A 13,746-nucleotide genomic window follows, 5' to 3' on the forward strand; every position below is an offset into this window, starting at 1 on the left:
AATACTAGACTTTAATGATTGGAATCAGTGTTGACAGTATAAACCAATCCCGGGACATTTCGGTCATAAAGCTTGCTTTCCATCATATCTTAGCATTATCAGCGATTACCCCTTGCCAATCATTACATATTCCTGGAATGCAATATCCGGCAATGAAAGAAACTTCCTGAGAATTGAAGCCTATGTTGATACTACTATAACGTCCTTCTATAACACACGACCGAAAAACTACTGCACATGTTGTGAGACTATACATAGAGATTTACTAACGATTCTAGTTGCTGTAAAACGTAAAAGCTAGACCAAGCTAGAACATGAAATCTTAGAAAATGGTGTGTTAATCAGTTATATAGGTCTAGATTATCTCAGCAGAAAAGCCAACTAACTAAAGTCAAGTTAGTTGCCTAGTAGACTAAATTAGTGGCGGCTGTGTCAGAGCGCTTAGAGCAAGGCTGGTGGAATATTGAAGGAGACATAAAGAGGAAAAAAGCATCTCCTTTTTATCTGCTTCGCATTCACATTGACTTCTTCAGGGTTCAGGTTATTATCAACATTCACTGTCGATATCGCATTCACGGACTGGCAGTTGCGATGCCCTTTGACTGGGGCTGTTGCGGGGACAAGAACGGCAGGAACGCAGCCGACGCGGCCGCTGCCCCTCCGCGGCCGGTGAATCTTCTCTCCCCGTCCACCTCCTCCTCCTCCCATTCGGTTTCCAAACCATCACAAATCAAGCGTTCTCCCTTTCAAACCACTGTCCCACCCCAGCAAGCTTCACTAGTAGCGGTGAAAAAAGATGACCTCTGGAAACGAGCAGAAGAACAACTGGACGAAGAAAGCCGCAAACGGCTGCGATTGAGCCAGGACGGCAACTCCCCCTCAATCGATGGAGTGCTGGCGGAGATCATCAAAGAAATCAGCGCCAAATACGAAGACTACCAAAACGGCAAGTTGAGCATCCGGAACCGCGATGCCAGCAACAGGAAAGTCGATGTTCGAGGCTCGGCCAAAAAGGTCCTCGTCTGCGCGCTACAGGCCCAGGACCTCATCAAAGCGGTGGCCGGGTTCGATCCTACCGGCTACGCCTCGATCGCTTGGTCAGTCGTTGCCTTTGGGCTCACGCTGATCAAGAACGACATCGATCGGCGGGATGCGATCATGGATGCATCGGAGTTCCTCGCCAAGGCTCTCGCATACCATAGTATCATCGAGCACAACTACCGGAAGGGGACCATTGCCAGTTCGGCAAGGTTGGACGATGCTCTGGTGGAGGTCTATGTTGCGCTTCTTCGGTATATCGCAGAGGTCCAGACTGCGAGACATGAGAGTGCCATTGCTCGAGTGGGGAAGAGTATAACTGCTCTGATCGACCAGCCGCTCGACCGGCTCAAGTCGGTGGTGGAGCAGAAAAGCGCCGTCGTGGATCAATGGAAAATGATCGTGAGAGATGAGGATCAGAGTCGCCGTGCCGAGGATATCTTGGTGCGGATTGACGAGATGGCCAGGCGGGTGCACAGTATCGATGTTCGGACCAATGATCAGGAGGAACGCAGCATCCTCGACTGGATCTCAACTTTCTCCTATTCCAACATCCAAAACGAGACCAAGAAGGCTCGTTCGCCCGATACGGGAACATGGTTTGTGCAGTCGAGCGACCGCTATCAACGCTGGAAGACCACACCGGGACAACTGCTGTGGATGCATGGCCCTGTGGGTTGCGGCAAATCAGTCCTATGCTCCACCATTATTGCAGACACTGACCTGCATTGCCAACAAAATGAGCCGTGTGTTCTAGCATACTGGTACTTCAAATTCAGTGACAACGAAACGCAAGGCATGGAGAGTATGATTCGATCTTTTATACGGCAATTGTGTCCCCGGCCTATTCCCAGCCCGATCAGAAAAATCTGGGAAGATCATCGGAGGAACCGAGAGCCGGACTTGGACGTACTTTTGACAATTCTCAGGGACATTATGGGTTTGCTGCCTGGAGACGTATTCATCATCTTCGATGCCCTCGACGAATGCCCGGTTGAGACTCGAGAAAGGCGCCTCTTGGCTTTCATGGATGATCTGATAAGAGATTTTCCTACCAAAGTTCACTTGCTTGCCACAAGCAGACCGGAACCTGACATTCATAACGCTCTTACGCAACACACCTTATTTGGACTGGAGGATGCACTGAGCGGAGACGTCGAGAAATTTGTGCAAGAGAGGCTAACCAGTGGAAAGTTGCGTAGATGGAACCGCTCTATCCTTGAGAGGATAGAACATCAGCTGCTGAACGTTTCAGAAAGGCAAGTCATGGGTGCATGTTACAGTCCCTCTCCGTGCTAACTATGAGGTAGGCGCTTTCGCTGGGTTGATCTGCAGATAAAGCGCCTAGAAAGATGTCACATTCCCCAAGACATTGATGAAGCGCTTACAACCATTCCTGACACTCTTGAGGCGACGTACAAAGGCATCCTTGAGCAGGAGATTCTACCAAGGTACCGCGATGCAGTACGATCCATTTTCACTTGGCTCACTTTCTCCATGAAGCCCCTAAGTCAGGAAGCTGTAGCAGAAGTAGCCGGCTTCCCATCATCCGACAGCGTTATCGAGATCTGTACGACTCAGATGGTTACCTTGAACACAGCGGACGGGACTATCAGACTTGCTCATTTTTCCGTGAAAGAATTTCTTCTTTCTGAGCAATCAACTCATTGGTGCCATCTATCGGAGATGCTTGGTCATCGCACCATCTTGAGCCAAATTCTGTCGCGTATCCTCGCAGAGAAGATAGAACTGACCTACGACGTTGCTGTGAGAAAACCACTGCTGCTTTACGGTTCCAAGAACTGGCCCGATCACTTTCGTCAGCTAGATAGCCTAACACCCGATTCAATACCAGAGATTTATCTGATGCTTCTCGAACTATTTACGGAACGCGTGGTCTATCTGAACTGGCATCGCTTGACTGGTATGGGCTATTCTCACTTCAACAGTTTTATGGTATCCGACTGGCCAAGACCAACGGATAAGGCCATCGCCATGCAATTTGAAACCTTAGTCGAACTACTACTAGAATTGAGATTCGACTCGATGGGTTTCCCACTTCAATCGAGAGAAAGCCTACTGGCTGTTGCAGCCAGATCCAGTATAAATACTCTTGTTTTGCTCTTGAAACGTGCTATCGCAGTGCCATTTCTTGAGGTGGAGGAGATTATTCGTGAGCTTCGACCTCGATCTGAGAAAGATCGAGCAACATTAAGCCTTGTCCTCGATCTACTCTGGAACATGGGCGCGCTATACGGCGGTGAAGAGAGCGAGAGAATTCATCCAGCCATCCTTTTGAGTATGGCAAAAAACCCCATATGCGCGGACGTGCTGCTGGACATCTGCTTCGAGCGTGGCGGTCAAAGCACAACTCCGGTAACGGCAGAGCTTGTTCAGGCCGCCTTTGACAATGTTGATCTCAGGGTTAGTATTCTGAAAGTCCTGCTCCAGCGACGGAAAGAGGAGGTACATTTTACACAAGGAATTATGCGCCAGGTGGCAGAATTGTCGCAGTTCAATTCCGAGTTGGCGAGCCTTGTGCTGAACAATAACAGCCAAATCGCTTGCCTGCTGCCCGAACATGCTGAGACTTTTGCAAGAGGAGCCTCAAGTGAGGTCTTGAAGCTGGTTTTTGAAGTGTATGGAGAAAATTTCATGTCGCAACGTAATGTTCTCCTTGCGGCGTCTGTCAATCCTGGTGCCCGAGACCTGATCCGGCTCCTCTTATCTGGCAAGGAATTGAACGCCAGTTTACGCCATGAATTGATTCTAGCGGCTGCCACAGAATGGAAGATAGAAGGGCTCGAGTTTCTGCGTTTCGTGTTGGACTTATGGGGCCCACAAACCGAGATTGACCAAGACATCATGATTGCTGCCGTCACCAATACCTTCCGAGGCATAGCCATTCTTGAGGCATTCTTGGAAAGACAGCAGGCAGGCTTCGCTGTTTCAGAAAAGGTACTTTTTGAGGCAGCTTCAAGAAATACCAAGGAGGTGATGCAATTGCTTATGAACAATGGAGGCTCTGAGATCACAATCTGTCAAGAACTGTTGTTCGCCGCCGCAAACAATAGAGACTATGGCCTGTCTGTGTTGCGAGTTCTACTACTGTTTGTTGGCCCAGATTACGAAATACCTTTGAATCTTCTGGAGGCCGCCGCAGGGAACCCAGCTAAGTCTAACGGAGATGACTTTCAAGCTATCATAGAGATGTTTAAAGGAGCTCAGGTGCCTGATAGCGTCTTTATGGCAGCGTACAACAGGCCTGATCATATGAGAGTGCTCTTAGATCGAAACGGCAACAGCGTACCGGTTAAGGACTTGATTATGGCGATGAGCAATTGCTGGACCTTAGGAACGCTATCTACCTTTCAGCTCCTTCTCAAACATGACATCCTTGTGGTGGATGAGTGGGTGCTCGAGCAGACCGTGGCTCGCAATCATAATTGCCTGTGGGATATGATCCGACATGTTCCTCAGTTTCCGATCAACGAAAAAGTGATCACAGCCATCAAGTATGAGAGTGGTGTCCGCTTAATACTGCGTCACGCTGTGGAGAAGAGCCTCTTGACCGAAGAAATGATCAAGGTTGCCATAAAATCGACGTTGCTGGAGACACCGTGGCTCAAGCGCTTCCTGGTAGAGGCCAATTTGAAGGCGCCTCTTAGGAACAGTGTTCTGACTCTCGCGGGAGGGCGGGATCCAGAGCTGCCACTGCTACTGTCTCAACCGTGATGTCCAAGGACTTGATGGCGACTTCTGATGAACACTTGACCGGTCAGCTCATTACCCCAACTGGCCTGTAGATACGCGGTACATATAAGATACATAACTAGCTACATGCTGATGGTTATCAGCAGTCACTACCACGTGGAGTCTCTTCCAAATCACCAAAGCTTCCAGCCTTTCTGCGTAGGCGCTCAAATGATGATCAGCATGACGAATCTGTCACAATCACAGGTGTCATTTTGCTAATTCTACTGCTCTTGGTTGTTTCACTCGGTTAGGCTGGTGGCCTACAAGACGATCTCTAAGTACTGGTGGCTTTGCTTCTACTAGTCCAATAGTGCCGATTTGAGGATCTGGCTTCTCTTGTCTACAACCATGTCCTGGGCCTACCACTTCGCAGACTTTAGATCTTCTAATGTGCTCAATTGGCAAGCTTAACTTTGATTAAGCTTTGCGGTGCATCGAAACCAGTGCATTCTTACTAATGACCCGATATACCGAAACAGCGGGCAATCTAGCGTTACCGAAACATAAGTGGGGATGGCCGAGAGGAGCACACAGACCTTCACTGCAACGAGATGGCTCTCGCCTTCGGCCCCCGACACTCATACGTCGCCAAAACCGTGTGGCCATCCAACCCGAACACCCCAGGCCAATGGCTCGACTCCCCACAGATGGTCGTAGCGGAGTGATCCCACTGGATCTGGCCATTGGCCGGTGGCGGCCCGAACACCGCCTTGATGCACGCATTCTTGGTCCAGTCGACCTCCTGATGGTCCTCATCCGTCATGAAGACGACGGCCAGCGACCCGTCCGCGAACGAGGCAATTTGCGGCGCGCCCGCGTTATGCCGGTGGCCGTCCCGCGGCGAGTAAACAATATGGCGGTTGCCCCAGCTCCGCCCGTCGTCGTACGAGATCAGCCCCTCGATCTGCATGGGGCCTCGGGTATTGGTCTCGAACACCATCACCAGCGCCTCGCGGTCGCCATCGTGCGTCCGCGCAATCCCGTTCATCCCGTCGCGCCGCTTGTCATCCTTCCCGTGCAGGCACCGGGGCTCGGACCAGGTGCTGCCCTGGTCCGTCGACGTCACCAGCATCGTGCACTGGTTGTTGTGCGCCATCTCCTGCGAGTAGGTGAGCTGCACCTCGCCCGCAGCTCCCATGCGCATGAACGGCTCCCAGACTCCCAACCCATCTCCCCCGGGTTTCTCGGCCGCCTGCGAGGCGAACTGCCAGGTGTGGCCGCCGTCGTGCGAGCGGCAGACCGTGATGCGGAAGTGGGTGGGCCGGCCCGAGGGGTCGTGGTCGTGGTTCCGAAAAGCCCCCAGTACGACGGAGGGGGCCACCTCCAGGAGAAACAGGTTGTCGGTGTCGCCCGTGCCGCGTGTGACCTCGCCGATGTCTTCGAAGTTATGGCCGTCAGTGCTGCGGGCGACAACGAGGGCGCGTTGGCCGTCGCCAGGGAAGCGAGTGAAGGAGGAGAGGAGGGAGCCGTCGGAGAGGCGGGCTAGACGGGGGTAGGTACCCCCGTTGCCGTTGGAGAGAGCGCGCTCGTCGTGGTGGACGTGGCGGTTGGGGCGGGGGTGGCCGTGGCCTTGACCTGGGTAGCCCATAGGCTGCTGCTGCTGCTGCTGGCCATATTGTTGTTGGTTGTATTGGTATTGCTGCTGATTATACTGGCCGTATTGTGGCTGGTTATATTGGCCGTATTGCTGCTGATCATATTGCTGCTGGTTGTACTGGCCGTATTGCTGTTGGTCATATTGCTGCTGCTGCTGCTGCTGTTGGTCGTGGTGGTCGTGAAGACCCAGCTTGTTGAGAATCTTGTGGCCGAAATCGGGCATGATGATTGAGGTATGTGCAATGTAGATGGAAATTGATAGATATCCAGGCCAGACAGTAGTGATGATGAAAAGTCAATTGAGATGATTGTTGGGGTATTCAGGGTTCCTTACGGGGGATTGCGTGGCTTTTAAAGGCGGGGCTGGATGACGTAACGCGGGGTCCCTGAAACATTGGGGGCGCTTACGCTATTTATAGTTAAGGTGTTGCCTGATATTTCTGCTTTTGCAGCTGTTGAGCATTTGAAGACTGTTGAGATTGATTCTACCGTGTAATGAGATATAGGGTCATTCGGGCATATGTAAGGCTGAGGCAAGCACGGATCTAGACCTGTTCCGGGGTAAGACAATGGGTTGCATTGAGGTATGGTACCGGACTCCCTCCCTTAACAATGAAACCAACCCAACTTGACCTCACATCACACCCGATACTGCCTTATATGCAGGAACTAAAGCACCCGCCCAGCCTGCCTTGCTTGTTCGTGGCTTCCATATACATACTGTGGAAGCCACGTTCAGTCTCTTGGATAAACAAGGTTATTACTATAATGTATAGGATAGACAAGACTGTCGCAGCAGACCCTTTGATAGGCTACCACGTGACTTGTGTCGTGTTTTCAAATCCGCTTGATTGCTTCGCCAATTAAGCAAGCATGGTTCATCCACCGTTTCCCCTGACGGAGCAGGGACGAAGGCTCGGGGAAGGATTACGCCTTCCGTATATGAAAGGCGATAGGTCCCCTTTCCTTCTGCATCCTCTCTTCCCCTCCCGTTCTCTCTTTTTCTTCAACCTCATGTTCTGACTAGCAGCCTCAATAGGATCAATGATCGGTCTTATCCATCCATCCGTTCTTAGGTGTGGTTAGCTTCATTCTTCCAGCGGTAGATCACACGCTTCACCCCTGAAGACGCTCAATTCGGCAAATGTGAAGATAAGCCTACCAACAAAATGCCTTCTTGCACAGAATGGAACTTCGCCCACTGACGTCCTGAGTTCTATCAAATGAGCACAGATGGCAGCATGGCTAACGACCTGTTTTCGTCTTTTGTCGAATTCGAGGAAGCTTTGAAAGTCCGAGTCTAACTCTATCGTTTTCTCCTGTGAACATCATTCAGATTTCGATACGATAGCCGAACCTCAATTCAAAATGCTCGGCTATGGGTGATTATTGACCAGATAGTCAGTGCGCCCATCACATCAGCCATAAAATGTCATAGATATATTGGCGCTCTGGGGTTATCGGATCACGTGATACAGCTATATACTTTTCTCAAGTGTCAGTTGGTTCTCACATCCGTAAATCTCTCAACAACCCGGCAAAATCAAGAGATTGGCTTGAAAAGTATGTACAGGCTGGGCAGTTCGTGCAGTACTTAGTTCGGCGATCTCCGACGTGCGGAGGTATACCGCAATTTTTGATGCCAGCTAAATTACCCATTCTTTGCGTATGTTTATCCCGGATCTCACAAGCATCCTTTTTGTTCTGTGTGAACAAATCACGAGGGTTCCATATCCTCGAAGAGCTCAACCCAAATCGCCTGGATCTGATCTTCTAACTGCAATGCCCTTCGTCCTCAACTTCAGAACCTTTTTAGAAACACACCTGCAGTGAATATAATGCCGAGCGACCAGAAAGGATGATCGCGAGCAACCATGTTTTTCGTTATGGTAACCATCTACTTATGGACAAACTTGATAGGTCATGAACATTCAAGTAATCGAGCCCGGTGTCCTTAAAGGACCCTGAAGCGATTGAGCCCTGAAACAAGCGACGAAGCTGGCACACTAAGCCGACCTGAGACGAACTCCTCTCGTCATCAGCGAGTCATGGGTGGCAGCCCGCCAGACTACCGGGTCAGGAACCGGATATACAATTCCAAGGTTGGCGCAGGGTGTCAGATGTGCCCCTCAGCTGCCGATCATCACCAGTGACAGAAGGAGCAGATCGTGGTTGCGCCCCGAAAGAGGCAAGATGATGATAAGCGAGGAGGGGGCGTGGCTCTTGGCGCGGAAGCGGCTGACGAAGAGCGGTCGGAAGACCTTGCCTCTTCGGGAGCAGAAATTTTAAGCTCGCCGAGCGGGAAAGGCCCCGCAAGTTTCCCGCCGCCCACTCTCATTGGCGGAGAAGCCACAGCCGCGAGCGGAGAGCATCCACCAGGGCGGGGCGGACATTAGGTAATGAAAGACCACGATTGGCCAGGAGGGAATTCTAGATGTAACCTGGCCGGGCCAGCAGAGATTGAATGCCCATGAGGCAATATTGAGGGTGGGCGAACGCCAGTGACTCAGAAGGCCACACCTGCCACTTTCCTCCAAGCACGCCTTTTTGTTTTGTTTATCTCTCCATTCCCTCACTTCAATTCGCCTGGCTGGAAAAAGCTAGTAGCTGCCAGCTACCTTACTCCTACCTGTACCTTAATTCTTCTTCGTGTGATCGGGGAGTTCGGTGGATTCAATCCTCTCTCGGACGATCCCGCCTTGCCGCTTTCGGAAAAATTCTGCACTCTTCCCCAGTTCTTCCGGTTTTTCTTTCATCCTTAATTCCTCCTCACCTCGGCTGTGTCGGAGAGCTTGAACTTTGAAGAGAGGAGAGAGTTGAGACTTGCTCCCCTCCCCTCCCTTCCCTCTCCCCTCTCCCCCCTCGTCCATCATACTAGGATGTCGCAACCCATGAGCATGGCCGTGGACGGCCATGGCGCTGCTGAATTGGATCATGCGCCCCAGTATGATGTCGCCCTGCACGACAAGGAGGAGAAGCAGGAGGATCGCAAGGGCAGTCCCATCTATCAGGACACCTTTGGTGATGAGGAGTATGCCGAGGTCAAGTACAAGGTCCTCAGCTGGTGGTATGTTCGCCATTGTCTCCTCTGTTGTTCCAATTCCAGTGTAATCCAGCTGACTGGCTGCTCCCAGGCAATGTGGTTTCCGTGAGTCGCGCTTACTGCCACGATGATCCGCTAGATACTAATTTGATAGTCATGGTGGCCGAAACCGTGTCCTTAGGCATCCTGTCGCTACCCGCCGTCGTCGGTGTCTTGGGTCTCGTCCCGTATGTATCATTGCCTTGTAATGTTCTGAACAACAGACTGACCATTCTAGCGCTATCATCCTTCTGCTGGGACTGGGTCTCTTGGCCACCTACACCGGCTATACCATCGGTCAGTTCAGATGGGCCTACCCGCACATCCAAAACATGGCCGATGCCGGCGAGGTTCTTTTCGGCAGTTTCGGCCGTGAGTTCTTCGGCACCGGCCAACTGCTCCTCGTTGTCTTCATCATGGCCAGCCATATCTTGACCTTCACCGTGGCCATGAACACGATCACCGAGCACGGCACGTGCACGATCGTGTTTGGTGTTGTCGGCGTGGTCATCTCTTTCTTCTTGGCTCTGCCCCGAACCTCAGCCAATGTGTCCTACCTGTCGGTGGCTTGTAAGTGTTCAACTATCATATTGATTGTCATGTTCTGACACTTGGACAGCATTCATTAGCGTCTTTTCTGCTGTCATGATCGTCATGATCGCTGTTGGCATCCAGCGTCCCTACAAGGGTGCGCTCGAAGTCACCGTGGACACCAGTCTGTACAAGGCTTTCCTGGCCGTGTGCAACATTGTCTTCTCTTTCTGTATGTCTTGACACCACTCTAATGAAGACTTTCGCTTACAATTCCACAGCGGGCCATGTGGCTTTCTTCGGTTTCATGTCCGAACTCAAGGATCCGCGCGATTATCCTAAATCGCTGTGTCTGCTGCAGGGCATCGATACGGTTCTCTACATCGTCACCGCTGTGGTGATCTACGTCTTTGCCGGACCCAACGTCACCTCCCCGGCGCTCGGTTCAGCCGGCCCGATGATCGCTAAGATCGCCTATGGCATCGCTCTGCCGACGGTACGTCATGGTCGTTCCTTTGTGTCTACTCAGCCATCGCTGACCTTTATAGATTATCATCGGCGGAGTCGTCAACGGCCATGTGGCCTGTAAGTTCGTGTACGTGCGAATCTTCCGCAACAGCGACCGCATGCACAGCCGCGATCTCGTGGCCACCGGCTCCTGGGTGGTCCTCATGCTGGTCCTGTGGATCGTGGCATGGATTATCGCCGAGGCCATTCCTGTCTTCAACGATCTCCTCAGTTTGATTGTAGGTTCACACCTTTTTGAGGTCGACATGTTCCTCGCTGACTGATATCTGCAGGCTTCCCTTTTTGCCAGTTGGTTCACTTGTAAGCATATCTACTCCACCCTCACCCCACAAACCTAATACTAACCAACCCATAGTTGGTTTCAGCGGCATGTTCTGGCTGTACCTCAACAAAGACCGACTATTCTCCTCCCCGAGAAAGATCGCGTTGACCATTCTCAATGCGTTGATCGTGGGTATCGCCGCTTGCGTGGTAAGTGCTGCTTGACTTCTTCTCCAAGGTAATCTTCTAACAGTCTGTGCCAGTGTGGTCTTGGACTGTACGTCTCGGGACGCTCGTTACACGAAGACGCCAATAGCTCGAGTTTCTCCTGTGCGAATAATGCCTGAGCGAACGGGCGTTGTATATTTTGGGTTTCCGTGTTGCATATACCTGCATGATTTTGTATAATACTTTGTTGGACAGATGTCACTGGTATAGTGGTGCATCTGTGACTATAGATATTGCATTGAACTTTGTCGATACTATCGATTTTACACTTTCGGTTTGTCGATGCGATCATCTCCGCCTCCCGAAATCGACGCCGTCTGCGCCAAGCCTACTTCCGCTATGATCCGATCCAGCCTGGGTGGAGGGCGGGTCACGTGGTCACGGGACTGACTGACAGAGCGAGGCATGGCGTGTACCGCACGTTGTCACCCATGTGACTATACGTACCAAGCGTCTCGGACCTGTATAGGGCTGTGAGAGTTAGAGCACAAAAGCCGAACTCTTTTTTGGACTGGCTAACAACCGGCTCTCAGCCGTCAACAATCCACGATAGCATTATTCAGATTCTGAAAACTGCCCTCTCTTACAAAAGAGAGAGCCGGTCTTCCACTCGAGCTTGTTCAATGCAAGTGAAATAACCCCAGATCAACATACGGGAGTCTGATCATCCGTTCAAATCTGAATATCTAGGCCAGTGACAGGGCCAAACAGGGTCATGTGACCCTAACGCACCCTACAATCTCTTCACTTTTCCCGCTCCTCACCTTCTCCAAGGATCAACCATGTTGAGACAACACACGTAGCCTGAGACACCAAAATGAGTCAAGGGTGACGTGGCTACTTGCCTGAGTCCATATACGCTGCCGAACCAGTCGATTCCCACAGTCCGTGTCAAGTCATGGGAATATGCGACCTCCCGATGAACAAACGGCGCTGTCGATCGAGTCGGATGACACGGATAGGGGGGCGTTGTGGTGTTTGTAGCAGACGTAATCACCTTCTGCAATGTGAGCAGTCGTTTGTATGAGGCGTGAGGTAACAATTTCTTCGGAGGCACGACAATCCACGAAGCTCCCAGCAGGAGCAGTTATTTTAGAGACAGGTCGACCTCACGGATCCCCATGACTCTGATGCTGCCAGATGCCCTTTCCGTAAGACGCTATCTTTCTGCTTCCGCAATCCCCCAAGCTAGCCCGAGCTATACCTCCTTTAAGATAATACACACGCACCATGAAGTATGAGCCATGGGAAGTGCCCCAGCTCCACCAGCAAGCCACCGGGGCCTGGGCCAAGGAGCTCGACGAAGCCATCGACAGCATCGCCGACACTCTCGTCTCGAACCGAATCATATTCCGACTCGGCTACGGCTTCACCTCACTTGAGCTGTGGATCGAATGCGGGCGGGATCGGTTCCTGAAGGCTTTGGAGGATTCAGACAGGTAGGTTTCTCCCCAGTAAAGAAAAATTCCATTGTCCATAAAAACTGCAAGAGCTAACCGACCATCCTCCAACCGCTCATCCCAATAGACTCCGCACCCCCCGCATCCTCCCCCAACGGCCCGCCGAACTCGAGCTCTTTTTCATCACCGCGCCCGACTCACGGCCCCGCCCCCGGCAACAGCAGCTGGTCCTGGTCAAATGCCACTGTGAGGGGCAGCAGCACGAGCCGCCCACGCCGTTCCAGGCCGAGGTCGTGGCGGGCGTCGCCTGCTACCACTTCTACTTCGTGCGGTGCGTCCGGTACGGGGTCCACCACCCGTGGTTCAACCTGCTGTATGAGCGGGTGGTCCGGTACATCCTGGCCCGGCCGGACGAGGTGCGGGCCATCAATGGGCGGCTGTCGTACTATGGACGGCAGGTGTTTGTCCACGCGTGGCGGCAGGAGAATCCGGGGGAGACTGAATTCATGGAGAGGGTTTTGGGGGTGTGGGCTTAGTGGAAAGATTAGGGGTAGGGGATTAGGGTTGGTGGGGTGGGTTGGTGATATGTTTGTGCTGCGGGTGAGAGGGGGTCCTCGCGGTAGATGTCCTTCCAGCCGGGAATTTGTAGTAGAGGTTGAATTCTCAACGGTCAGCTTCATTTATCATGGCATCTCGAAGTACTTCTTCCGGTTTAGTTCGAGTCTTTCGGGTTTCTTCGCAGGCGCCGCCAGTCCTTGTGCTTATCGCCTGTCTCACACCACACTGTGGGGGGAAGGCGAAGCGGAGGCAGCACTAATACAGACCCTTAGTGGAGTTCGGAGAACTCGCGGCAACTTCGTTGGTCGCTATCATGGAGTCTAGCATCGCTGGTCAGACTTTAGCTTGAGCTTCGGTCAGATTCAGCCAGGTTCAGCTTCAACTTCAGCTCCAGCCTGATGTCAGAACTTAGCCAGAGTATCCGTTTGTCCGTTCAAAAGCTGCCTTCGCCCTGTTGTCTTCGTTGTCGTTTGTTTCATGATTCTTTCCCAGAGCCTATCGCACAATAGTCCCTCGACCAGATCCAACATAGAAGCCTTGGCCCAAGAAGTCCGCAAGCTGGTCGAATCCGGCGACGAGAAGTTGCGCAAAGACGTGCTGGATGGCCTGAGTCGGTTGACGGCCTCCATAGAGGAGCCGGACGATACTAAGGGACAGACTTATATCGTGTATGCCACAGACTGCAGAGTTGATTAAGCACAGCCCCATTGACTATAAGCTCGAGCTCATCCAGGCGGAAACAGCAACGCCAGTTATACAACAGGAGGT

At 52.0% G+C, this 13,746-nt stretch overlaps 4 protein-coding genes across 4 annotated transcripts; 3 read left to right on the forward strand and 1 right to left on the reverse strand.

Moving 5' to 3' along the window:
• Positions 1-329: 329 nt before the first annotated feature.
• Positions 330-4,773, forward strand: BO72DRAFT_459535 (uncharacterized protein; the record flags this gene model as incomplete). Its single annotated transcript, XM_040946427.1, has 3 exons — positions 330-332; positions 412-2,301; positions 2,374-4,773. 3 exons carry the CDS (start codon positions 330-332, stop codon positions 4,771-4,773), a joined length of 4,293 nt encoding a protein of 1,430 aa, XP_040800583.1.
• Positions 4,774-4,963: 190 nt separating this feature from the next.
• Positions 4,964-6,853, reverse strand: BO72DRAFT_448825 (sialidase family protein). The gene has a single exon (XM_040944884.1). It carries the CDS (start codon positions 6,611-6,613, stop codon positions 5,333-5,335), a length of 1,281 nt encoding a protein of 426 aa, XP_040800584.1. The 5' UTR covers positions 6,614-6,853; the 3' UTR covers positions 4,964-5,332.
• Positions 6,854-9,269: 2,416 nt separating this feature from the next.
• On the forward strand, positions 9,270-11,139 carry BO72DRAFT_497071 (amino acid transporter; the record flags this gene model as incomplete). The annotated part of the gene is made up of 10 exons (XM_040948670.1): positions 9,270-9,457; positions 9,525-9,538; positions 9,588-9,660; positions 9,711-10,042; positions 10,092-10,235; positions 10,285-10,499; positions 10,552-10,749; positions 10,804-10,831; positions 10,887-11,002; positions 11,056-11,139. The coding sequence occupies 10 exons, from the start codon at positions 9,270-9,272 to the stop codon at positions 11,137-11,139; spliced, it is 1,392 nt and encodes a 463-aa protein (XP_040800585.1).
• Positions 11,140-11,807: 668 nt separating this feature from the next.
• BO72DRAFT_511039 (uncharacterized protein) lies at positions 11,808-12,956 on the forward strand (the record flags this gene model as incomplete). Its single annotated transcript, XM_040949386.1, has 2 exons — positions 11,808-12,459; positions 12,548-12,956. The coding sequence occupies exons 1-2, from the start codon at positions 12,251-12,253 to the stop codon at positions 12,954-12,956; spliced, it is 618 nt and encodes a 205-aa protein (XP_040800586.1). The 5' UTR covers positions 11,808-12,250.
• Positions 12,957-13,746: the final 790 nt, after the last annotated feature.

This window comes from Aspergillus fijiensis (assembly GCF_003184825.1).
Source record: "Aspergillus fijiensis CBS 313.89 unplaced genomic scaffold BO72scaffold_28, whole genome shotgun sequence".
NCBI classification, from domain to species: Eukaryota; Fungi; Ascomycota; class Eurotiomycetes; order Eurotiales; family Aspergillaceae; genus Aspergillus; species Aspergillus fijiensis.

Excerpts from the sequence above, each read along its gene's own strand:
- BO72DRAFT_448825 (XM_040944884.1), bottom strand. The coding sequence starts at position 6,613 with ATGCCCGATTTCGGCCACAAGATTCTCAACAAGCTGGGTCTTCACGAC.